Source organism: Schistocerca americana, chromosome 9 (genome assembly GCF_021461395.2).
Source record: "Schistocerca americana isolate TAMUIC-IGC-003095 chromosome 9, iqSchAmer2.1, whole genome shotgun sequence".
NCBI classification, from domain to species: Eukaryota; Metazoa; Arthropoda; class Insecta; order Orthoptera; family Acrididae; genus Schistocerca; species Schistocerca americana.
In genome coordinates this window covers 109,267,809-109,295,089 of record NC_060127.1, presented here as the reverse complement: position 1 = coordinate 109,295,089, position 27,281 = coordinate 109,267,809, and the positions used below count along the sequence as shown (strand labels likewise).

The following is a 27,281-nucleotide window of genomic DNA, read 5'->3' as shown; positions in this document are numbered from 1 at the left end:
ATTCCACGCACGTACAGCTCCACCAAGCTTCATTACATCTTTCAGGCACACTCCTATTTCGCTCAACTTTCCTTCCCTACGTTTCATTCCATACAATTCATTACGTATATCCACCTAGCAAACAGATTACTGCATTTCGCTCTATACGAGTTCATTCGTTAAGCTCCAGATATAAAAGCAGTGAGACAACTACTAAAGAAAATGCGTTTCTGCATCTACATCTATCCTCTGCAAGTCTGGAGACTAATCTAGTACTTCCATCACATGACCGCCTGCAATAATCTATTCGTCAACGCGAATGGTGCCTGAGAAGAACTGTAGTCGCTAAAAGTCTGTGTGGGACATAATGTCCCTGATTATCCCGTCGTGACTGCATCACGAGAGACATATTGGGGAGAGAAATATGTTCCCCGACTCTTATTGAATAGTACAGTATCAGAGTTTCAATAGCACACCTCACCGTGAAGCACAGCGCGTGTCTTATAGAGTGTGTCACTGGAGTTGATTAAGCATCTCTATAATGCTCTCGCACCGCCTAAGCGATACCGTGACGAAGCGTGCCGCTCTTCGCTGGGTCTTTTCCATTTCTATTAATCCATACTGGTAAGGGTCCCGGATCGATGAGCAGTAATGAAGAATCAGATAGAGTGAACTGTAGTGATAGTCCACCAGAGCCGCTGTATACACTGAAGCGCCAAAGAAACTGGTATAGTTACGCGTATTCAAACACAGAGATAGGTAATCAGGCAGAATACGGCGCTGCAGTCGGCAACGACTATATAACACAACAGTTGTCTGGCTGAGTTGTTAGATCGGTTACAATGGCAGGTTATCAAGATGTAAGTGAGTTTGAACGTGGTGTTACAGTCGGTGCACGAACGATGGGACACAGCATCTCCGAGGTAACGATGAAGTGGAGATTTTCCCGTACGACTATTTCACGACTGTACCGTGAATATCAGCGATCCGGTAAAACATCAAATCTCTGTCATCGCTACGGCCGGAAAAGGATCCTGCTAAAACGGGACCAACGACCACGGAAGAGAATCATTAAATTGCTGCAGATTTCAATACTGGGCCATCAACATTTGTATTTGGTGGCTACATCAACCTACTGTCGATACGTTGGCGACAATAAATATTTAAGCCAGAGGTAGGTAGAAAGCATCGTCAGGAATTGTATTAAATGCTTTCTCCCAAAACTTGCTCAACGTGTAAATAATAGCAGAAACATACTTGTCCTCTTAGTAACAAATAATCCTCAACAAATAGGAACCATTATGGCAGATACAGAGATTGATGACCACAAGGTCATTGCAGCGAGCCTGATCAACGTAACATCGGAATCCACCAAAAGCAAATGCAAAATATATTTATTTTAAAAAAGCAGATAAAGAACTGCTTGACATCCTCCCAACTGGCTATGTAAGTGTAGGAAGATGTGGCATACATTCAAAGAAGTAATATCTGAGGCAACTGAGACATTCATACCGAATCAATTAATAAAAGATGGCAGTGGTACACAATACATGTCAAAACACTGTTGCAGAAGCAAAGGAAAAAAGCATGTCAAATTTAAAAGAACACAAAATCTCCAAGATTTGCGGTGATTTACTGAAGCTCGAAACTTAGTGTGAAGTTCAATGTGAAATGTTTGTAATGGCTTCCACAACAAAGCTCTGTCTCGAAATCGGATAGATAATCCACAGATATTCGGGTCGTATGTAAAGTACACCGGCGGCAAGATGCAATCAATACCTTCACTGAACAGTACCGACGGTAATATTAGAATTGACAACACCACTAAAGCGGAGTCATTAAACACAGTTTTCCAAAACTACTTCATGAGAAAAGTCGAAGTAAATATTTCAGAATTCGAACCGAGAACAAGTGCCAACATCAATAACTTTGCAGTAGATATCCTCATTGTAGCGAAGCAGCTACAGAGCTTAATAAAGGGAAGTCTTCCGGTCCAGATAGCGCGCCGATAAGGTTTCTGTCACTGGTGCAATAGCTCCTCACGTAACAACCATATATCCCTTCCAAACCACTGGAAAGTTGCACAGGTCACACTAATACTCAAGGAAGAAGAATTACGGACCTATATCACTAACGTCGTTTTGGAGTAGGATTTTGGAGCATACACTGTGTTGGAACATTATGAATTACCTTGGAGATAATTGCGCATTGACAAACAGTAAGGATTCAGAATATATCGTTCTTGTGAAATACAACTAGCTCTTTAATTAAGTGATGTAGTGAGCGCTACCGACAGGGTATCTCAAATTAATTCCAGCTTTCCAAAAGACTTTTGACACAGTTCCTCACAACAGTTCTAATGAAATTACGTGCCTACGGACTCTCGTCTCAGGTGTGCTACCGGATTCGTGATTTGTGTCATAAAGGACACAGTACGATGTTCCGACACTTCAGCGGGTCATACACAGTTTCGTTATGAAGGCAGGCATGTCGAACATATCATAACGTAAATCCGTATGTATGTTGTGACCTTTGCATGTTGAACCATGTATATGCAAGCCGTAGTTTCTAACTAATTTACGTCTTTTTTTGTGTAGTTCAATAATTGTCACCTTGTACAACACAAGACATCTGTTGACATACTCCGCTTCCAGCTGACATCACAACTTCGAAGTCTCGCAGCTGTTGGCCCTTTCCATCTACGTGGTTTTGGTCATGGTCGAAGCCGGTAGCAGTATATACAAATGTTTAAAAAATAGCAGCTCTGGTGGACCATCACTTCAGTACACTGCATATAGGATACTTGATTATTACTCATCCATCCGAGACACGTACCAGGATTAATAGACATGGGTAAGATGCGACGAAGAGCAACGCGTCCAACCACGGGATCGCTTAGCTGGCGAGAGAGTGTTATAGGGACGCATAACAAATTCCAGCGGCAGACACTGTATTAGACGCGGTGTGCATGACGAAGAGTTCTGCTATTGAAATTCTGATTAAGAGTCGGGTAATATATTGCTCTCTCCCACATATCTCTGGAGAAGCGATCACGTGGAGACAATCAGAGAAATTAGGTCTCATACGGAGTTGGGGGGAAGAAATGAAAGAGGAAGCCGCCTTGTAGAATTTTGCACAGAGCATAACTTAATCATAGCTACCACTTGGTTCAAGAATCATGAAAGAAGGTTGTATACCTGGAAGAATCCTGGAGATACTAAAAGGTATCAGATAGATTACATAATGGTAAGACAGAGATTTAGGAACCAGGTTTTAAATTGTAAGACATTTCCTGGGGCACAATCTATTGGTTATGAACTGCAGATTGAAACTGAAGAAACCGCAAAAAGGCGGGAATTTAAGGAGATGGGACCTGCATAAACTGAAAGAACCAGAGGTTGTACAGAGTTTCAGGGAAAGCATAAGGGAACAATTGACAGGAATGGGGGAAAGAAGTACAGTAGAAGAAGAATGGGTAGCTCAAAGGGATGAAGTAGTGAAGGCAGCAGACGATCAAGTAGGTAAAAAGACGAGGGCTAATAGAAATCCTTGGGTAACAGAAGAAATATTGAACTTAATTGATGAAAGGAGAAAATATAAAAATGCAGTTAATGAAGCAGGCAAAAAGGAATACAAACGTCTCAAAAATGAGATCGACAGGAAGTGCAAAATGTATAAGCAGGGATGGCTAGAGGACAAATGTAAGGATGTAGAGGCTTGTCTCACTAGGGGTAAGATAGATACTGCCTACAGGAAAATTAAAGAGACCTTTGGAGAGAAGAGAACCACTTGTATGAATATCAAGAGCTCAGATGGCAACCCAGTTCTAAGCAAAGAAGGGAAGGCAGAAAGGTGGAAGGAGTATATAGAGGGTTTATACAAGGGCGATGTACTTGAGGACAATATTATGGAAATGGAAGAGGATGTAGATGAAGATGAAATGGGAGATAAGATACTGCGTGAAGAGTTTGACAGAGCACTGAAACACCTGAGTCGAAACAAGGCCCCGGGAGTAGACAACATTCCATTAGAACTACTGATGGCCTTGGGAGAGCCAGTCATGACAAAACTCTACCATTTGGTGAGCAAGATGTATGAGACAGGCGAAATACCCTCAGACTTCAAGAAGAATATAATAATTCCAATCCCAAAGAAAGCAGGTGTTGACAGATGTGAAAATTACCGAACTATCAGTTTAATAAGTCACAGCTGCAAAATACTAACGCGAATTCTTTACAGACGAATGGAAAAACTGGTAGAAGCGGACCTCGGGGAAGATCAGTTTGGATTCCGTAGAAATGTTGGAACACGTGAGGCAATACTAACCTTACGACTTATCTTAGAAGAAAGATTAAGGAAAGGCAAACCTACGTTTCTAGCATTTGTAGACTTAGAGAAAACTTTTGACAACGTTAACTGGAATACTCTCTTTCAAATTCTGAAGGTGGCAGGGGTAAAATACAGGGAGCGGAAGGCTATTTACAATTTGTACAGAAACCAGATGGCAATTATAAGAGTCGAGGGGCATGAAATGGAGGCAGTGGTTGGGAAAGGAGTGAGACAGGGTTGTAGCCTCTCCCCGATGTTATTCAATCTGTATATTGAGCAAGCAGTAAAGGAAACAAAAGAAAAATTCGGAGTAGGTATTAAAATCCATGGAGAAGAAATAAAAACTTTGAGGTTTGCCGATGACATTGTAATTCTGTCAGAGACAGCAAAGGACTTGGAAGAGCAGTTGAACGGAATGGACAGTGTCTTGAAAGGGGGATATAAGATGAACATCACCAAAAGCAAAACGAGGATAATGGAATGTAGTCAAATTAAAATCGGGTGATGCTGAGGGGATTAGATTAGGAAATGAGACACTTAAAGTAGTAAAGGAGTTTTGCTATTTAGGGAGTAAAATACTGATGATGGTCGAGGTAGAGAGGATATAAAATGTAGACTGGCAATGGCAAGGAAATCGTTTTTGAAGAAGAGAAATTTGTTAGCATCGAGTATTGATTTAAGTGTCAGGAAGTCGTTTCTGAAAGTATTTATATGGAGTGTAGCCATGTATGGAAGTGAAACATGGACGATAACCAGTTTGGACAGGAAGAGAATAGAAGCTTTCGAAATGTGGTGCTACAGAAGAATGCTGAAGATAAGGTGGGTAGATCACGTAACTAATGAGGAGGTATTGAATAGGATTGGGGAGAAGAGAAGTTTGTGGCACAACTTGATTAGAAGAAGGGATCGGTTGGTAGGACATGTTTTGAGGCATCAAGGGATCACAAATTTAGCATTGGAGGGCAGCGTGGAGGGTAAAAATCGTAGAGGGAGACCAAGAGATCAATACACTAAGCAGATTCAGAAGGATGTAGGTTGCAGTAGGTACTGGGAGATGAAGAAGCTTGCACAGGATAGAGTTGCATGGAGAGCTGCATCAAACCAGTCTCAGGACTGAAGACCACAACAACAACAACGGAGTTTTAGCGACAACAGTACTTCGCGAGTGGAACATTGAAGGAGTGCATATGAAGGGCTTATTTTAATAGTGGTACAAGTCCATCACCTCCACTTTTCTGTCTATAATGCTTCTGCAATTAATGAGCCAAACAAACAGAAAGAAAGGTTCACCTCTAGTAAGAAGCCATATGCTTGAATACTTCTGGTATCTCAACTGCAAATTTTTCAGCGCTCATTTAACTTGAGGACTCTGTATTTCAATATGAACAAAAATGGACTTGCACCACTATTGAAATAAGCCCTTCATATGATGGTAGTACTAGTTTACCCTCCGCCAGCCCGAGTCGGCTTGTGGAGATTAAATGCAGCTGCAGAAAAGCATATTCTTTATAGTGGTCTCACTGCTGTCGTATCTAGAGCTTAACGAATGAACTCGTATAGACTGAAATTTAATCACCAGTTTAGTAGGTGGATACGCGTAACGAACTGTACGGAATGAAACGCAGGGAAGAAAATTTGTGCGAAAGAGGAGTGTCTCTGAAAGAAGTACTGAAGCTTGGCGAAGTTCTACGTGCCTGGATAGGTCGCCCTCCTTCGCCGTCTCTTGAATCCACCACTGCTACCAACACTAATTATTTCCACCGTGGTAGCTAGCTTTGGTGCCTGCCCGACTGTTTTTTTTCTGGCTGATAAACGGTAATATGTTAGACAGTAAATCATCCAAACTAATAGTGTTGGAGGTAGACACACGGTGTGTCAACCAATTAGTTGTAACCGCACAACCTATGCTTGGACATTTTACGAAATACGATAGTCTTACGTTGACGTCAAAAAACTTATCTGCAGTTGAAACTCCAGATATCGCAGCTACTTAAAAGGGGTGAAGCCTCGCTTGCCAATGTTATCCCGCACCAGACATCGTCAGCGGAACGTTGCAGGTAAATTAAAGCACTCGTTCTGCGTTTGTTACCATGGTAAGAGCGGCGTTCAAAAAGTAGTGCAACACATTTTTTCCTGAAAGCAGGTTGGTTTTCTTCGCGATTCCAATGCAGCATATTATTCCCCACCCTTTTGGCTGTAAAACTCTACTTTTCAACGCTATCTCCGTTCAGTGCGACGGCCTCACGCCATCTTACTGTCAAGGCCCGTACGCCCTCGTAGCACCACTGTACTGGCCGACGTCGGAGCAAACGCCTCGCTGCATCAGAAACCTCCTCGTCATCCGCGTACTGCATCCCGCGGCGTGTATCCTTCATTGGGCCCAGCAGGTGGGAGTCGGAAGGTGCGACGAGGAGGAACAGTCCAATGAAGTGCGCAGACCCGGGCGAGGACTCGCGTTGTCATGGGAGAGGAGGTTTCCATGTTTGTGGCGAAGAAAGCGCTGAAGTCGTTTCTTCAATATCCTGAGGGTAGCGCAATACACCTCCTAGTTGGTCGTTGCACCATGAGGGAAAACACCAAACAGAATAACCCTTCAGAGTCCCACATAACTGTCACCATCACTTTACCAGCTGAGGGTGTGCTTTGAACTTTTTCATCAGAGAAGGGACGGTGTGGCACCAGTCCAGAGATTGCCGTTTTGTTTCCAGTTCGAAGTGATGAACCCTTTTTCAGTGCCTGTGTCGATGTTGGACAAAAAATTGTCACAGTCAGCTTGGTAACGCGCAAGCAATTCCGTACAAATGGTCCTTCGTTGCTCTTTACGGTCTTCTACATCTATATCTACATGGATACTCTGCAAATCACATTAAAGGGGGGTAGGACGTGAAACGAGACGACTTGGAGCAGGAGAGGCACCACAGGACATTTTAATTTCTTCTGTCTGTACTTTTACAAATAAATTCGTAAAACTTTGTCAGCATTACCAGAAAGGATTCGGGATTCAAATGGTTCAAATGGCTCTGAGCACTATGGGACTTAACTGCTGTGGTCATCAGTCCCCTAGAACTTAGAACTACTTAAACCTAACTAACCTAAGGACATCACACACATCCATGCCCGAGGCAGGATTCGAACCTGCGACCGTAGCGGTCTCGCGGCTCCAGGCTGTAGCCCCTAGAACCGCACGGCCACTCAGGCCGGCGTTTCGGGATTCATACTCATAGCAGAGGAAGTTCAAAAAAAATAACAAAACAAACTTTTTATACATGTGAAATTTCATCATTTTTTTCACTTGGTATTGGCTGCATTTGTTGCTGTAGGTACACTTTTCTTCATGAGTAAGAGAGATTCTTCGATGAATTTTGCACAGCATACAAACCATACTTACAGGCGTATGAAACTCTAGAATTTCCCAAATATGTCAAAAACTGTGGTAAAAATTGACATAATTAACTATAAAATTCGAGTTTTCTGTAAACACGAAGTTCAAAACGTAACAGCCCATTCATTTTTCGGTAGATTAAATAAATTCTAGTGTTTCATACACCTGTAAGTATGGTTTGTAAGCTGTACAAAATTCATCGAGGAATCTCTCTTACTTATGAAGAAAAGTGTACCTATAGCGACAAATGCAGCCAACAGTAAGTGAAAAAAATCATGAAATTTCACCTTTAAAAAATATTATTTTTTGCGTTTCTGAACTGCCACTGCTATGAGTGTGAATCCTGAATCCTTCCTGGTCATGCTGACAGAGTTTTATGAATTTATTTGTAAAAGTATAGACAGTGCAAATCAAAATGTCCTGTAGTGACTCTCCTTCTCGAAGTCGGCCCGTTTGACGTCCTACACCCCCTAAAGCGCCTGGCAGAGGGTTCATCGAACCACCTTCACAATCCTCTCTTATTCCAATCTAGTATAGCGCGCGGTAAGAATGTACACCTTTATCTTTCCGTACGAGCTCTGATTTCCCTTATTTTATCTTGGTGATCGTTCCTCCCTACGTAAGTCGGTGTCAACAAAATATTTTCGCATTCGGAGGAGAAAGTTGTTGATTGGAATTTCTCGAGAAGATTCCGTTGCAACGAGAAACGCCTTTTTTTTAGTGATGTGCATCCAAAATCCTGTATCATTTCAGTGACACTCTCTCCCATATTTCGCGATAATACAAAACGCGCTGCCTTTCTTTGAACTTTTTAGATGTACTCCGTCAGTCCTATCTGGTAAGGATGACACACCGTGCAGCAGTATTCTAAAAGTGGACGGACAAGCGAAGTGTAGGCAGTCTCCTTGTTAGGTCTGTTACATTTTCTAAGTGCCCTGCCAATAAAACGCATTCTTTGGTTAGCCTTCCCCACAACATTTTCTGTGTATTCCTTCCAATTTAAATTGTTCGTAATTGTAATACCTAGGTATTTAGTTAAATTTACGGCTTTTAGATTAGACTGATTTATCCTGTAACCGAAGTTTAACGCGTTCCTTTTAGCACTCGTGTGGATGACCTCACACTTTTCGTTATTTAAGGTCAACTGCCACTTTTCGCATCATTCCGATATTTCTTCTAAATCGTTTTGCAGTTTGTTTTGATCTTCTGATGACTTTATTAATCAATAAACGACAGCGTCATCTGCAAACAACCGAAGACGGCTGCTCAAATTGTCTCCCAAATCGTTGATATAGATAAGGAATAGCAAAGGGCTTATAACACTACTATGGGGAACGCCAGAAATCACTTCTGTTTTGCTCGATGACTTTCCGTCAATTACTACGAACTGTGACCTCTCTGTTAAAAGGCGAGGAACTCAGCGGGTCCACACCTTTGAGTACCGCAACCGGTGGACGAGCACTACCAACGGCGGCGTCCAGTTGAGCAGCCAAGTGTTTGATTCTGATCCGTCGATCATCTCGAGTGAGAGTGTCCGCACGCCCCAACACCGCAGGAGTCACAGCTGCGAGCGGCCGGCCGGGACGCGGGAGATCGGACAGGTTTCCGCACCCTTGTCGTGATGACGACAGGCACCCCGCCCAACGACTCACCGTGCTTTCGTTAACTGCCTCGTGACCGTAGCGCATATCAACATCTGCGATGCTCTTATTTTCCGCCAAAAGAAACTCAACGACAGCTCCCTACTTGGAACGAACCTGTGTTACAGACACCATTTAGGTATAGCGGCGCCTCCTACCGCAATTTCATGAAACGATAGGGGTTGAAGTGGGCGTATTCGATGGAGTCCCACAACAAATTCCGCATTTTTTTCAACTGAAACTGGCCGAGGAAAAAGATGTGTTGCAGTACTTATCAAACGCCACTCGTATTTGTTACTACCGTCCGCATCAAGATTATACTATGTTGATGTTGTGCAGTCTGAAGACTGATTAGCGGCAGCTCTCCACGATACGTTGTCCTGTGCAAATCCTCCACCTCTGCATACCTGTTTCAACCTCAATTCATTTTAACCTGCTTACACTATCGAGTATCGATCCCCCCCTCTACCTCCCAAACTTCTCTCCATTACCAAATAAACCATTTGGACGCAGCACTCTCTCGTGGGTACACGAACTCGAGCTGGCGCTGTTTTGGAATACTGAAGACTACGGTGCCACTAAACGCCCGCCGCAGAGGCGCCTTCACACACACACACACACACACACACATACTAGCTGTTGTGGGTTGGCAAGAGAGCCAACCCGGTATACTAGAGGAAGCCGAAAGGCACGCGTTTTAGGTCACGCAGGCTCGCGTGAGGTCTGGAACAGGTCAAGGAAATTAGACTTTAGCAAAACACGTGCGTTGCTGCTGGAATACTTAACTTTAATCCATAAATGGTGAACATCGCTCTTGATGGTACATTATTCATAATCTCAAAAGTAACTGGCAATGGCGCCTTGCTAGGTCGTAGCAAATGACGTAGCTGAAGGCTATGCTAACTATCGTCTCGGCAAATGAGAGCGTATTTTGTCAGTGAACCATCGCTAGCAAAGTCGGCTGTACAACTGGGGCGAGTGCTAGGAAGTGTCTCTAGACCTGCCGTGTGGCGGCGCTCGGTCTGCAATCACTGATAGTGGCGACACGCGGGTCCGACGTATACTACTGGACCGCGGCCGATTTAAAGGCTACCACCTAGCAAGTGTGGTGTCTGGCGGTGACACCACACTAGCAGTAATCGTGTCGCTGGCCAGCCGCGCAGAACAGCGCTGTTTTTCAGTTCGCGTCGTTACGACGAGGAACATACGTATTTTCGGCCCGCAGTTGGCAATGGTTGATATGTTGGACATCCTAGTGAGGGATTCCTGTGCCAAATTCGGTCCAATTGGAGCGCTAGATCATCAAAATCCAGAGCTGGTTGGGGGGACCCCGCCCATAACGCTCCAAATGTTCTCAAATGAGGAGAGAATCAGCTACCTTGCTGGCCAATGTAAGGTTTCGCAAGCAGGAAGACAAGCATTGGAAACTCTCGCCATATGCGGGCGGCATTACCTTGCTGAAATCTAAGTCCAAGATGGCTTGCATGAAGGGCAACCAACTGGGCATAGATAATCGTCGACGTACCGCCGTAAGGGCGCTGAGGACGAAACCCAAAGAGGTCCTGCTGTGAAAAGAAGTGTGCACCCCCCAGACAATCATTCCTGGTCGTCAAGCCATACAGCGGGCGACAGTCATGTTGGTATCCAACCGCTTTCCGGGTCTTCTCCACAAACGTCTTCGGTCTGGAACCTCACTGGCTGGACTACATGTGTCTTCAGTGATGAGCCTCGCCTCGAACTGAGCCCCAATGACCAGCAAAGACGTATCTGCAGACACCCCAGGTGGCGTCTGGTCACCAGCCTGAGTGTCGCCCGCCATATGGCCAGGTGATCAGAGCGATGGCCCGGGGTGGCACTTCTTCTCACGGCAGGAACCCTTCGGTCGTCATCTGCGGCACCGTTACACCACAGCGGTACGCCGACGATATTCTATACCCCATTTTGTTGTCCTTCATGGCGAGCCATCCCGGGCTTACATATCAGCAAGATATGCCCCCAGCAGATGACAACATTTTAAAAAGATTGCATTTTAAAAGCTTGTGGTCGTGCTTGCCAAACCCTACCTCCGCCAGGAATGCCTCTGGATCTCTTTTCAATTACCATATGTGTACTAAAGCGATATTGGTTTGCTCACTTTGTGAAGCTCTTTTTCTTGAATGAATTGTCGATTTTTTTAGAAACTGTGATCACTTGTTTGCCTGAACATGTACATCACATCTGCTGATTTCCGGCCCATTCGGATAACTATTTCATGGTGCGTCGTTTTCGTTTTGTTTTGGAATGTGTTAAAAATTGCTCAAATGGCTCTGAGCACTATGGTACTTAACATCTGAGGTCATCAGTCCCCAAGAACTTAAAACTACTTAAACCTAACTAACCTAAGGACATCACACACATCCATCCCCGAGGCAGGATTCGATCCTGCGACCGTAGCGGTCGCGCGGTTCCAGACCGAAGCGCCTAGAACCGCTCGGTCACACCGGCCGGTGGAATGTGTTATAATGTGTTTTTAAGGAATAAAGTGGTGAGGGTTAACTAGTCGCTATTCGTATATTTCTGTACCTCAAAGACCCACCGCCTATGTAATCCTGACAGACAGATGGGAGGTCCTCAGCTGAGGACACAAAACTCGTAACCTCGAGATGTGTCCTTCAACCTATCTTTCGGTTTAGGCAAGTTGTACACTAAGCATCTGTTCTCCCTAATTCGATTCAGTACCTCCTCGTCGATTTTCAGATCTATCCACCTACTCGTCAGCATTCTTCTGTTATATTACATTTTACAAGCTTCTATTCCCCCTTATGTTTATTGTTTACTAGCTGACCTGGCGAACTCTGTTCCGCCTTAAAGCCAATAAACAATCAGATTTTGGATGTTAACTTCAATTTTTTATTAGGAAATACAAATAAAAAATTAAGTATTTTAATGATGTCGGATTAAATCCTCGTTCTTCGATACTGTCTGCCCCAAATGTGGTCATTTGGAAACAACTATTGTATTTTTTGGTGTTTGCAAGAAAATGACGTGATTCGGGTGTTCCGCCACAAAGCAATGAAAGCAGTGGCTCAGGTGGCGCAGTCAGTAATGGCAGCTTCACTTTCCCACTGAGGCAGCACAATCCGCGCGTTTCTCCGGAAAACTTCAATGCGCCACAATACTCGCAAACAACGTCCATCGGCCCAATGCAAACGCAAGAATGTAAGCAGTAATCAGTGCTGCAGTCGTATCTAAACGCTGCTCGATTCAAATCATCACGTGATAAATCTCTTGCCGGCCGAAGTGGCCGTGCGGTTAAAGGCGCTGCAGTCAGGAACCGCAAGACCGCTACGGTCGCAGGTTCGAATCCTGCCTCGGGCATGGATGTTTGTGATGTCCTTAGGTTAGTTAGGTTTAACTAGTTCTAAGTTCTAGGGGACTAATGACCTCAGCAGTTGAGTCCCATAGTGCTCAGAGCCATTTTGAACCATTTTTATAAATCTCTTCTTGTGCGTCGAAAATTATCTACATGTTGATCTCCGTTGTTCGCTCGGCGATTTCGCATTGACAACCGAGCCGCTTCACGGGCTGCCTCGCTTTGCTCTTATGATTGAGAACCACGAAGCCGAGCCATACTAACGCGGCGTTCTTCACGTGCAATTTGTTGTTCTTCTTCAGTCGTTTCATTCGCAATGTTTTGTATCCTTCTTGCATTACGGCTTTGTCGAGAAATATTCGATCGTCTTGGTCGCAGCATTGCTAATGATGATTCAAAGAAAATACAAATAATTTCTTTAAATTTTTAATTAATTATGTATACTGATACTTAACCATAGACGTTTAGCTGTCATTTGCGTTTTGTTATTCCATATTAGATGCGTTTTTGTTATACCACGTTTTATAGTGACGTTTAGCTGACATTTGCATTTTGTTATTCCATGCCAGATGCGTTTTTGTTATACCACGTTTTATAGCGACGGACGGGATAAAAAGTACCCTATGTCCGTCTCCTGGTTCTATGCTACCTCTCCACCAATTTTCAGCCAAATCGGTCCAGCCGTTCTTGAGTTATAAATAGTGTAACTAAAACAACTTTCTTTTATATATATAGATTGTTCATATTTCAGTTCTATCTAATGCTACACTTCAGACAAATACTTTCAGAATAAAATTCCTACACACAAATTCATATTCACTGTCTAAATACTTCACTTATTCAGTAACTTTCTCTTGCTGTTCGCACTGTTGATTTTATGTGCTCTCTATTTTGGCTACCGTACTGCGCTGGTGTGCGAGACTTAAGGGCGAAATTAACCTTCGCATGATGCGTCACTGTCAAGTAGCATAGCTCGATCAAACCTGGACCATACATGTGAAGAAGTGCTTCAGTATAGTATAGAAGGTAACTGAAGGAAATCTTGCGGTTCTAGGCGCTGCAGTCCGCAACCGCGGGACAGCTACGGTCGCAGGTTCGAATCCTGCCTCGGGCATGGATGTGTGTGATGTCCTTAGGTTAGTTAGGTTTAAGTAGTTCTAAGTTCTAGGGGACTGATGACCTAAGATGTTAAGTCCCATAGTGCTCAGAGCCATTTGTAACTGAAGGAAATACACAGTGGGACGAACAGAAACGACATTTTTATTCAAAGATAATAACTGCACCGAAGTCACCACAGCTAAAGACGGTCCTCTTGAGATTACAAAAGGCTTTACTTGGCCAGGGGTAGACCACAAAAATGAAGCAACTACTTCGGTAGCGGAGTACATGGAAGGTTTTTAGGCTATGCAGCAGAATGTTCACAGCACATAGTTTCGCTTGTGAGTTGCAGCCAGTTGCCAATAACAAGAAGCGACTTATGATTTATTTACTGTATACATTTCAGTCTAAAATCTTAAATTTCTTGTACAACTGTGTTTGTAGTAGCCACAGTTTCACGTTTTATGAACTGTGTAGCGTATATTTCCGCTGTTTGTTTTACGATTGGCGTCTGTTTTCGTGTCAGCAGTTAGTTTCAGGTGCAGAACTCGTGAGTTGGACAGTAGCTCCCATCTAGGCAGCAGCATTTCCTTTGTAAGTCTTGTGTTTTAAATTAAAAGTTCATTCAGTGGTCCTCTGACCTGAGTATAGATAGGGACTGTGATTTCTGTGTTCAGATGCGAGCAGAGTTGAGGACCCTTGACTCACAGCTCCAGTTGGTGCTGGCTTCGGTCGCCCAGTTTGACACCGTTCCCAACAGGCATCACTGTGGGTGGCTGGACGTGGAAATGCAGGCTACGTCCAGCACGACCCTCATGTCGCTCAGTTCTATTGTGACCACCGCCGAATACTGCACGCATTAATGATGACCACTCACCCTTGGTTGAGTGGGTGGGGGGGGGGGGGGGTGATATTTCAAGATGAGGCAGGCAGTGAATGACTTTTTGGGGATCGAACTGAAGGACTTCTTCAGTTCGTTTGAAAAACAGGTTTCTGGGGCTGCCTTTGGCTGACAAAGATCCTGGGCCAGCTGCAGTCACTCGACCTGTTCCAGAGAAAGCGTCTCAGCCTACAGGATACCAGCATTCACTGAGGGCAGCTTTACTGGTGTTTCTAGTGTCAAGTGCATAATAGGGCTCTCAGGTATATGGCTGCTGAGGAGTCGAAGGAATCCGGCATGCACTCTGTTTGTGCATACTGGGATGAGTCAGAACGAGTGCTTTGGGATGCCACGAAGAGCACAGGGAGCGGCCAGCTGCAGGTGGTTGCTCATGTCGGTACTAACGATGTGTGTCGCTTTGGATCATAACAGATTCCCCTTCTGATTTCGGCCGGCTAGCTGAAGAGTGCCGGTCTTGGCTGAGAGACGAAGCAGAGCTCACCATCTGTAGCGTCGTCAACACGACTGACTGCGGACCTCTGGCACACAGCCAAGTGGAGGCTCTGGAGAGGCTCAGTCGGTTCAGTGACCGCGAAGGCTGCTGACTCCTCATCTGCGCCGTAGGGCGGTGGTGTTTTGGTTCAAAATGGTTCAAATGGCTCTGAGTACTATGGGACTCAACATCTGAGGTCATCAGTCCTGTAGAACATAGAACTACTTAAACCTAACTAACCTAAGGACACCACACACATCCATGCCTGAGGCAGGATTCGAACCTGCGGCCGTAGCTGTCCCGCGATTCCAGACTGAAGAGCCTAGAACCGCTCGGCCACGCCGGCTGGCGATGGTATCTTGGGTTCCGCTTGATAGCAGGAGACAGCCACTCGAGTAGCGAGGGCTATATGGAGAGTACTGGGCGGTTTTTTAGGTTAGAGGGTCTCGGAAAACTACAGGAAGGGCGTCAGTCTAGAAGGGTGCAGGGCAAACAGAGGAAAGGAGACATAAAAACAATCGATACTGTGAATTAGACATAAAGTGCGAAACGAGTCGTGATCATATTGTGGCATTTTATTTTACAGATCCGTCATGATCAAGCAAACTTTTACACTTCACTATTACCGGCTAGTGCCATCTCCAGACCTGTTACAAAACAAAAACGGGGTGTAACCACCTAAGGTCAGTTTGCTGGAGCTAAAATCTATAAAAGACCTGGTGCTACAGAAGAAAATAAAATAGTCTTTACAACGGTGCATACCAGCCATGCATATCATAAAATTATGCTGACACAGGTATCAACGTCAAATTATACATGTACGTACATAGCAAGTGCTGGTGATGATCTGGATTCGTCTGGTATTTATACAATAACCGAGGCCAGCAGAGAGTACTCTGGCTAGGGCACATGAGTAAGAAGTATCTCAAATTTAATAGTTAAAATGCAGTATGCGTCGTCATTAATTAAAATTATTTCATATGGCAAATACAGCATCTGACAATAAAACATGGACCGATATACAACATGTGGAATTAGGTCCGACTTAAAAATCCACATAAAAGGTGCAAATAGTAATAATGGGAAGTTCCTAGCCTGGCAAAGTGAAACACACAATTGTGTAAAAGCCAATATAAAATGTTTAAACATAAAATCACATCCGTAAATGGAGACCTTCCAGCACGAAAAAAACAATTAAACCATAACCATGAGCGTAAAGACAGTGACTGACTATTAATTAAAATCTCGATAACCGATAACACATCCGGAGTGGGACCTCGGTGGCTCGTGGCTTCTTCGTGTGAGGTTCTTGTTTTCTGGTGGCCGCACTAGCCGACGAAGGGCCCGCCTCCTCGCCGCTACTGGCCGGCGCACACGACCGCGTGCCGAACTGCTGAAACCAGCAGGTTTCTGAAAAAAAATAAGTATTTTGGTTAAACTCATTCTGTTCATTCAGCAGTAATTCCGATTGCCGTTTTCTGCGAACATAAATCTCCATTTCCTCGAGTAGTTTCAGTGATTGCCCCTTTGGTGCCCTACGAAACACTTTCGTATTATTGTCTATTTTTCTTGCCCAATGTTTTCTCTACCACAAATGTATACCGAAAGCGCTCTTGTTTTGGTTACACGTATGCTCTCTAAAACGTGTGTTGAAACTTCTTCCTGTCTGGCCGATATAAAACTTGTCACAGTCTTGGTAGTTTGTCTTATAGACACTAGATTCTAAATATTTGTTACTGTTGTTGCCAGCTTTGTGGCGTAACCTACAACCAATTGTACTTTCCGTTTGAAATCCAATTTTCACCTTCGTTTTTCTGCAATCCGTGCAATTCCGTCGAAAAGTGCACCATTGTATGACATAGCAACAGACTTCTTGTCCTCTGGTTCTATCGTCTCCTTCTTGTCACGTATTTTTGACTTAAGTTTATTACAAAGATTCATTGCATCGCGGCCCTTATACCCCTTTGCCTTGCCTACTTGTCTAACCACATTTAATTCTTCTACTTCGTCGTTAGGGGTGAGTCGTAGTCTTAGCATCCTGTTGCTCATGGCTCTAAAGTATGCCCACTTATGCTTCGTAGTGTGACGTCATTTCACATTTATAATCGTGTCAGTATCCGTCGTCTTTCTAAATATGCTTATCTTATGCCTTTCATCCCTTTTTGTTTACCTATCATCCAAAATACTTATACTTCCTTCTTTTACCAGTTCCGTTGAGAAGTTAATTTTTTCGTGTATCCCATCCATTCTTTCTGCTACCTTGCGTTATCTCCTTTCTCACGCAGTGGGCAACAGTTTGTCGGGTGCTTTAGCTGAGATCATAAACGAGCTAGAAACTAAGTTTTTTGAACAAAATCCTGACGTCTGTGAAAAAATTGTCTACTATAGACCATATGTACACGACATTATATTACTGTACAAAGATGTCGTACGTATATATATATATATATATATATATATATATATATATATATATATATATATATATACACGTGACCAAACGTATCCAGACATCCGGACACCTGGCTGAAATTGACTTACAAGTTCGTGGCGCCCTCCATCATCGGTAATGCTGGAATCCAAAATGGTGTTGGCCCACCCTTGACTACAGCTTCCACTCTCGCAGGCACACGTCCAATCAGGTGCTGAAAGGTTTCTTGGGGAATGGCAGCCCATTCTTCTCGGAGTGCTGCACTGAGGAGACATATCGATGTCGGTGGGTGAGGCCTGGCACGAAGTCGGCGTTCCAAAACATTGCAAAGCTGTTCTATAGGATTCAGGTCAGGACTCTATGCCGGTCCATTTATTACTGGGATGTTATTGTCGTGTAACCACTCCGCCACAGGCCATGCATTATGAACAGGTCCTCGATTGAGTTGAAAGATGCAATCGCCATCCCCGAATTGCTCTTCAACAGTGGGAAGGAAGAAGGTGCTGAAAACATCAATGTAGGCCTGTGCTGAGATAGTGCCAAGCAAGACAACAAGGGGTTCAAATTCCCTCCATGAAAAACACTACCACACCATAACACCACCGCCTCCGAATTTTACTGTTGGCACTACACGCGCTGACAGACGACATTCACCGGGCGTTCGCCATACCCACACCCTGCTATCGGATCGCCACATTGTTTACCGTGGTTCGTCACTCCACACAACGTTTTTCCACTGTTTAATAGTCGAATGTTTGCGCTCCTTACACCAAACGAGGCGTCGTTTGGCATTTAGCGGCGTGATGTGTGGCTTATGAGCAGCCGCTCGATCATGAAATCCAAGTTTTCTTACCTCCCGCCTAACTGTCATAGTATTTGCAGTGGATCCTGATGCAATTTGGAATTCCTGTCTGATGGTCTGGATAGATGTCTGCCTATTACACATTACGATCCTGTTCAACTGTCGGCGGTCTCAGACAGTCAAGAGACGAGGTCGGCCTGTACGCTTTTGTGCTGTGTGTGTCCCTTCACCTTTCCACTTCACTATCACATCGGAAACAGTGGACCTATGGATGTTTAGCAGTGTGGAAATATCGCGTACAGACGTATGACACAAGTGACACTTTATCACCTGACCACGTTCGAAGTCTGTGAGTTCCGCGGAGCGCCCCATTCTGCTCTCTCACCATGTCTTATGACTACTGAAGTCGCTGATATGGAGTACCTGGGAGCAGGTGGCAGCACAATGCATCTAATATGAAAAACGTATGTTTTTGGACGTGTGCGGATACTTTTGATCACATAGTGTGTACACACACATATATATATATATATATATATATATATATATATATATATATATTCCGATGAATACTTTGGGAAAAGAGCCGTTGCATTGAATTCCCACAAGTTTACTGGCGCAGGCGTGGATTGGCCTCTGTATTCACCAAATCCGACTTCTTGTGACTACTTTTGTGGTGGATATTGAATTACTCTGTCCACCAGAACCGTTCTACCACGCAGGTCGAAAAAAATGGTTCAAATGGCTCTGAGCACTATGGGACTTAACTGCTGAGGTCATCAGTCGCCTAGAACTTAGAACTAATTAAACCTGACTGACCTAAGGACATCACACACATCCATGCCCGAGGCAGGATTCGAACCTGAGACCGTAACGGTCACACGGTTCCAGACGGAAGCGCGTAGAGCCGCACGGCCACACAGGCCGGCCACGCAGGTCGAACTTGATGCACAGACCATCTGTGTGGCAGCGAAATCCGTTTCCTCCGCTGTGAGCTGTGAACATTTTGAAGAGATTGTGAGGTGATTGCAAAGGACGATTTCATTCACGAATACTGATATGGGCTTTACAGCATACATCACCATCTTTTAGCAGCTATTGCGTCTACTACTCGTACTTAGAAACAATTTAAAAAGCTTCGAAAATAAATACAGGGTGTATAAAAAAGAATCATCCTATTTGGTTGGTCTATATTTCTGAAACAAATAAACATATACAATAAAATTTTACTTCGAAACAATTTATAAAGCTTCGACGATAAATACAGGGAGTATCACAAAGAATCATCCGATTTGGCAATCTGTATTTCTGAAACTAATAAACATATACAATGAGTTTAGTTTTTTGATAAATGGGAAGCTCAAATTTTTTTTTTTTCATACCTTTTCATAGGTGTTCAGTATGACACCCCTTGAGATGCACGGCATATGTCAATGCGGTATTCAAACTGTTCCCACACTGCAACGACCTGTATTGTGTTACAGCTTCCACAGCTGCTGTTATTTGATGTCTCAGTTCATTGTTGTTGGTAACGGAAGCCCATAACCAGAGTCTTTTATAAACCCCTACAATAAATAATCACATACAGTCAGGTCCGGTGACCTCGGAGGACAGTAATGTAAGGTTTCAATCATTTTCAATCACATGGTGTCCGCCCTGAGTGATACCGACTCGGTAGCTCAGCGTGTTCGGTCAGAGAGCTGGGTGGCCTCTGTAATAAAAAACTGAGCCGAAGGATCAACAAACGAACTTCAACAGATGTCATGTGATGTCCGCAACGACCCAATAGAACGATCAAGAACGAACAAAATTAAGAAAAAAAAAAGTGGTCAGCGTGACGGAATGTCATACCTAACGGCCCGTGTTCGATTCTCGGCTGGGTCGGAAATTTTCTCTGCTCAGGGACTGGGTGTTGTGTTGTCCTTTTAATCATCATTTCATCCCCATTGACAAGCAAGTCGCCGAAGTGGTGTCAACTCGAAAGACTTGCACCAGGCGAACGGTCAACCCGACTGGAGGCCCTAGCCAAACGGCATTTCCATTTTATCATTTGGTCCATTGCGACCGGTCCACCGCTCGCTAATCCTTTGATTTAAAAATTCCTGCACTTCCAGATGCCAGTGTGGCGGTGCCCCATCCTGTTGGTAAATGAAGTCGTTCGAATCAGTCTCCGACTGTGGAAAAAAAAAGTTCTCAACCATATCGAGATATGTGCTTCCTGTAACAATGTTCTCGGCAAAGAAAAATGTATCGTACACCATTTCCTGTGAATTTGCACAAACCACAGTAAAATTTGGAGAGTCCCTCTCAAATTGTACAACCTCATGTGGTTCTGTACCATATATTCTCACGTTATGACGGGTTACCTTTCCATTTAAATGGAATGTTATCTCCTCACTAAACAGCAAGCGTCGAAGAAAACTGTCATCCTCCATCTTGCCAAGAATGAAATTACAGAACTCCACCTTTACGAAGAGCTTGCAGTAGCTGAATTTTGTACGGTTTCATGTGTAAACGTCGACGCAACACACGCCAGACGGATAACGGGGACATGTTGAGCTGTAGAACTGCACGGCGAACGGATCTGTGCTGTCTCCTTGTGAAACTGTGGCGGATGCGTTCGAAGTCTGTGTCAGACTCTTGGGGACGATCCGGCGATTTGCCTTTGCACAAACAATATGTTTCTCGGAATTATTCATGCCATCGTGTAATGCTCTGTGCTGTAGGAGCATCCACATCATTATGATTATTATGTAGTATTCTGCCTAGTGGCAGGTCCATGTCTTCGTACAGAGAATTTCTGATTTCACTGTTCCCTGTCTTCACCTTCTTCCTTCAGTCTGTTGTATCTCCTTCCAGATTTCATGTCGTCCAGATGTTAAATTCTTCTTCTTCCTCGTCCTGCGTTTTCTCTGAGTCTCTCTTCTATGACATCTTGTATGAGTCCCTCGTGTCTAAGTACATGCCCAATCCAGTTGGCCTTTCTCTGAAGAGTTTTACGCACAATACTTCTCTTCTCTCCTACTCTTCGCAGTGCATTGTCATTTTTTATGCGATCTGTCCACTTGATCATTTCCATTCTCCTCCAGCACCACGTTTCGAAGCTCTCTAAGTATTTTTTCTTCTTCTTTCTCATGGTCCATGTCTCTGCTCCATACAGTGAAATGCTCCAAATGTAGCACTTTATCAGTTTTTTCCACAATGCCAACCTCAACTTGTTGGTCAGCAGAGTCCTCTTCTTGTTGAAAGCAGCTTTGGCCATGGCGATTCTTGCTCGGATTTCGTTGGTGCAATCGGCATCCATTGTGATAAAACTTCCCAGGTACTTTAACTGATTCACATTTTCCAGTTCCCGATTGTCAACAGTTATCTTCAAGTATTTCTCACATTTTGATATGTGCATCACTTTTGATTTTTCAATGTCGATTTCCATGCCGTATGTTCTTCCCGTTTCCAAAAAATTGTTCATCATGTGTTGCAGCTGTCTCTGATTTTTGGCGAGCATTACAAGGTCATCTGTATAGTTGACGGTGTTGATGAGACGTCCTCCTACTTTGAAGTTTCCGCATCCTTTCAGCGCTTCTCACATTTTGATACGTGCATCACTATTGATTTTTCGATGTCGATTTCCATGCCGTATTTTCTTCCCGTTTCCAAAAAATTGTTCATCATGTGTTGCAGCTGTCTCTGATTTTTGGCGAGCATTACCAGGTCGTCTGTATACTTGACGGTGTTGATGGGACGTCCTCCTACTTTGAAGTTTCCGCATCCTTTCAGCGCTTCTCTCGCCAGCATTTCTCCATACAGGTTAAAGAGACTTGGCGACAGACAACATCCTTGTCTCACTCCCCTTCCTATTTCCACAGTGTCTGCATAGCTCAAGCGTACCTTTACCGTTTGTCCCAGGTACAAGTTCCTTGTAAGTCTCCGATCTCTCCAGTTGACTCCTACTTCCTTAAGGATGTTGATCAATACATCCACACCATACCTAGTAGAAAGTCATGCTGAACAGTTATTATTGACCCGCACTGCGCAAAACCCAGAACACAAAACGCTTTCTGTTGTCCCGACACCAGAACTGAAGTGAGCACACACTGCCGCTACCTAGCAGGAACCGTGTGAAACTCGAGGGTTTGCTCTTTACAACAGTACGTCGTTCGCGCACATATCTCAAATAACATAATAGTTATGATTTTTTTAATCGGACGATTCTCTTTGATGCACCCTGTGTATCGTTTGTTGCCTATTTTCATGTTATTTAATTGTGCCGTGTTTGGTTCTGACATCGTCCTGACGCCGCGGTGTGCCTGCAGCGATGCTGACGCTGTGGGTGAGCCTCTCTGCCGCCATGCTGCTGACCTGCCAGGCTCAGCACGAATGCGGCCCCAACGTGGTGCCGCTGTCGACGGTTCCCGGGAAACCCTGCAGACTCCGCGTCACCAGGGGTGAGTCAGCCACGCGCTCGGCTAGCAGCTATCTGTCTCGCAGCGTCCGCCATAAGCGACGACGTAGCGAATTTTGTCACATCGAGCTGGGAACGTGTTTTATGTAGCGATGCTGTTAACCTCACTTTGACAAGCCAAATATTGTGATGCTGGATTCTTTACGCTATCACTTTGATGATGATGATAATAATTGGTTTGTGGGGCGTTCAACTGCGTGGTTATCAGCGCCCGTACAAACTCCCAATCTTTTCATTGCCCAGTCTCGCCACTTTCCCGAATGGTGATGAAATGTTGAGGACAACACAAACCCCGAGAAAAATCCCCGACTCGGCTGGGAATCGAACTTGGGACCTCACGATCCAGAGCGGCAACGCCAGCTACTAGACCACGAGCTGCGGACCTATCACTTTGAGAAATTCATTTACATAAACTAAATTTACTTACTGGTAACACTGCGCCTACGGGTGGTGAACAGAAATTTGGAAAAAAACAAGAACACAACACAGTGCAATGTCTAATAAGGTGTAGCAAGACAGTTGGCATTCAATTTAGGTTCCAGTCGTCTCGGAATCAATAAACAAGATTGTTAGGCCACGGTCGATGTACAAAAGTGTCCCCTAAGGTTTCCCCTCCGGCTGTGGAAGACATCTTCAGAGGTAAATACGGATAAATCTTCCGTAGCGCAGCGGCTTTACCAAAAGGGTGATGACGAAATAAAATTCGCCAAGACGAGTGACATATCGAAAAAAAAAGGTTCAAATGGCTCTGAGCACTATGGGACTTAACTGCTGTGGTCGTCAGTCCCCTAGAGCTTAGAACTACTTAAACCTAACTAACCAAAGGACATAACACACATCCATGCCCGAGGCAGGATTCGAACCTGCGACCGTAGCGGTCGCGCGGTTCCAGACTGTAGCGCCTAGAACCGCTCGGCCACTCCGGCCGGCACATATCGAAAACATTGCATTATCATCCGCATATCCATAGAAAGCTAAGCAGGGATGGCTAGAGGACAAATGTAAGGATGGAGAGGCTTGTCTCACCAGGAGTAAGATAGATACTGCCTACAGGAAAATTAGAGAGACCTTTGGAGAAAAGAGAACCACTTGTATGAATATCAAGAGCTCAGATGGAAACTCAGTTCTAAGCAAAGAAGGGAAAGCAGAAAGGTGGAAGGAGTATATAGAGGTCTATACAAGGGCGATGTACTGGAGGACAATATTATGGAAATGGAAGAGGATGTAGATGAAGCTGAAATAGGAGATATGATACTGCGTGAAGAGTTCGACAGACCACTGAAAGAACTGAGGCGAAACAAGGCCCCGGGAATAGTCAACATTCCATTAGAACTACTGACAGCCTTGGGAGAGCCAGCCATGATAAAACTCTACCATCTGGTGAGCAAGATATATGAGACAGGCGAAACACCCTCAGACTTCAAGAACAATATAATAATTCCAATACCAAAGAAAGCAGCTGTTGACAGATGTGAAAATTACCGAACTATCAGTTTAATAAGTCACGGCTGCAAAACACTAACGCGAATTCTTTACAGACAAATGGAAAAACTAGTAGAAGCCGACCTCGGGGAAGATCAGTTTGGAGTCCGTAGAAATATTGGAACACGTGAGGCAATACTGACCTTACGACTCATCTTAGAAGCTAGATTTAGGAAAGGCAAACCTATGTTTCTAGCATTTGTAGACTTAGAGAAAGCTTTTGACAATGCTGATTGGAATACTCTCTTTCAAATTCTAAAGGTGGCAGGGGTAAAATACAGGGAGCGAGTGGCTATTTACAATTTGTACAGAAACCAGATGGCAGTTATAAAAGTCGAGGGACACGAAAGGGAAGCAGTGGTTGGGAAGGGAGTGAGACAGGGTTGTAGCCTCTCCCCGATGTTATTCAATCTGTATATTGAGCAAGCAGTAAAGGAAACAAAATAAAAGTTCGGAGTATGTATTAAAATCCATGGAGAAGAAACAAAAACTTTGAGGTTTGCCGATGACATTGTAATTCTGTCAGAGACAGCAAAGGACTTGGAAGAGCAGTTGAACGGAATGGACAGTGTCTTGAAAGGAGGATATAAGATGAACATCAACAAAAGCAAAACAAGGATAATGGAATGTAGTCGAATTAAGTCGAATGATGCTGAGGGAATTAGATTAGGAAATGAGACACTTAAAGTAGTAAAGGAGTTTTGCTATTTGAGCAGCAAAATAACTGATGACGGTCGAAGTACAGAGGATATAAAATGCAGACTGGCAATGGCAAGGAAAGCATTTCTGAAGAAGAGAAATTTGTTAACATCGAGTATAGATTAAGTGTCAGGAAGTCGTTTCTGAAAGTATTTGTATGGAGTGTAGCCATGTATGGAAGTGAAACATGGACGATAAATAGTTTGGATAAGAAGAGAATTGAAGCTTTTGAAATGTGGTGGTACAGAAGAATGCTGAAGATTAGATGGGTAGATCACATAACTAATGAGGAGGTATTGAATAGGACTGGGGAGAAGAGAAATTTGTGGCACAACTTGACTAGAAGAAGGGATCGGTTGGTAGGACATGTTCTGAGGCATCAAGGGATCACCAATTTAGTATTGGAGGGCAGCGTGGAGGGTAAAAATCGTAGAGGGAGACCAAGAGATGAATACACTAAGCAGATTCAGAAGGATGTAGGTTGCAGTAGTTACTGGGAGATGAAGAAGCTTGCACAGGATAGAATAGCATCAAACCAGTCTCAGGACTGAAGACCACAACAACAACATGTATAGAAAGGCTACTCGAATCTATGAACACCGTAATAATTTTAACAGAAAAGAGGAAGGTGTTAAATTAGAGAAAATTTGAACGTCAGCATTGCAACATAAGAATGACGACGGATTACTTTCAGTCGAGAATGTTGGCAATACCAGCGATAACCTGTTAGCTAACGTCACGTGACAGACTGTCGTGCCCTCTGAACTGCGCATATAATCGGCGCTCTCTCGGGTTCTCAAAACCTCCCTTCTCTTTGCCCCCTTCTCTCCCCGGAGTCCTTTTACATTTCCCTCCTCTGCCTCCTCTCATTCCCTCTTGCGTCTGCCCTTCTCCCCCTTCATTAGTCCTCTCCCTCCTTGTTTTTCCCCCTCCTCCAGGTCCCCCCCCCCCCCATCTGCCTTTGGCTCGGGATTGCCATATTTGTGCTTTTACAGTGTGTGTTTTTCCAGTGAGTGTTCCGTGTTGTGTCTTTTGGGAAGTATAGCGAACAGCCATCATACTGTCGCTGGGTGGGATTTTTTTTATCTCTTGCGAAGAGAAACCAGACTGTCGCCTTGTTTTTTCATGGTGTGTCTACTATGTTACTTGTCTGATTCCTGTGTATTTTATCAACATTGCCAACCTCTTTTGCTTTCTGTTTTAACTTTCCGCATTTTTACGCCATTTTACACTTTAAGTCACCATTTTATCGCCTGTTTTTCTTTGTTTCTTTCTTCTTCCTGTTTTTAAAAAAAGTCTGTAGGCTGTAGAGCAGCGTACTAAGCTGCTGCCAGCCCTCCCCCTTGGGGGGGGGAATTGAAAATCAATAAAGAGAAAAAAGGGTTCTCGTTGCAGTTAGGCATTTTACCTCTAAAGATGTCTCCTGCAGTCGGAGAGGAAACATGAGGAGAAAGTTTTGTACGTCGACGCGGACCTAATAGCCTGGAATTCTTACGCGATGTCAGCACAAGCCGTGTAAGCTTACACTGCGTATACACAAGATGAATGACCTAAAGCTTGCACCTCAAATATTACTGAAGTGGAAAGTTCTATTGATTGGCAGACAGGGGCTCGTATTGTTATCAAATAAACAGATCGTAATGACACTCATAAAGTGCATTTTTGTTCAAACATACTCTTTTTTAAATGGAACAGGGTCTATTGACATTAGCTAATTAAAAGTAGGGTAAATTAGAATCTCAGTCGTGTTTTGTTGCACGATTCTAGTGCAAGTCGTTTACGAGATACCGTAATGTGAAAAGTTCCCACACAAAAACTTGTACGAGGGTAAGTCAATTATCAACCGCAAAGTAGTTATAAAATTTTATTGTCATCAAATAGGAAACTTAAAAGAACATCATTTTTCGACATAGTCCTCTTGCGATTCAACGCACTTGCTTCATCGTTGTACAAGCTTCCTGATGCCCTCAGAAAAGAAAGTTCTCGGTTGAGCTGCGAGCCAGGAATGCACCGCTTCTTTCACTGCTTCGTCCGAGGCAAATCGACGGCCCTTTAATGCCTGTTTGAGTGGACCAAACAAGTGATAGTCAGAAGGGGCAAGATTAGGACTATATGGAAGATGATCCAGTACTTCAAATTTGAGTCTCTGGAGCGTTTCGGCAGTGTGGACAGCAGTATGCGGACAGACACTGTCGTGCAATAACACAACACCCTTTGACAGCAATCCTCAGCGTTCTCTTCGAATTGCGGGC

At 44.0% G+C, this 27,281-nt stretch overlaps 1 protein-coding gene across 1 annotated transcript in view; it reads left to right on the top strand.

The window, feature by feature from the left end:
* LOC124551145 (peroxidase-like) overlaps nt 1-27,281 on the top strand; it is a 200,029-nt gene that overhangs the window by 64,626 nt on the left and 108,122 nt on the right. The window contains exon 2 of the mRNA XM_047126109.1: nt 22,700-22,831. Coding sequence (XP_046982065.1) covers nt 22,700-22,831 — 132 coding nt within the window. The remainder of the gene's footprint in view (nt 1-22,699; nt 22,832-27,281) is intronic.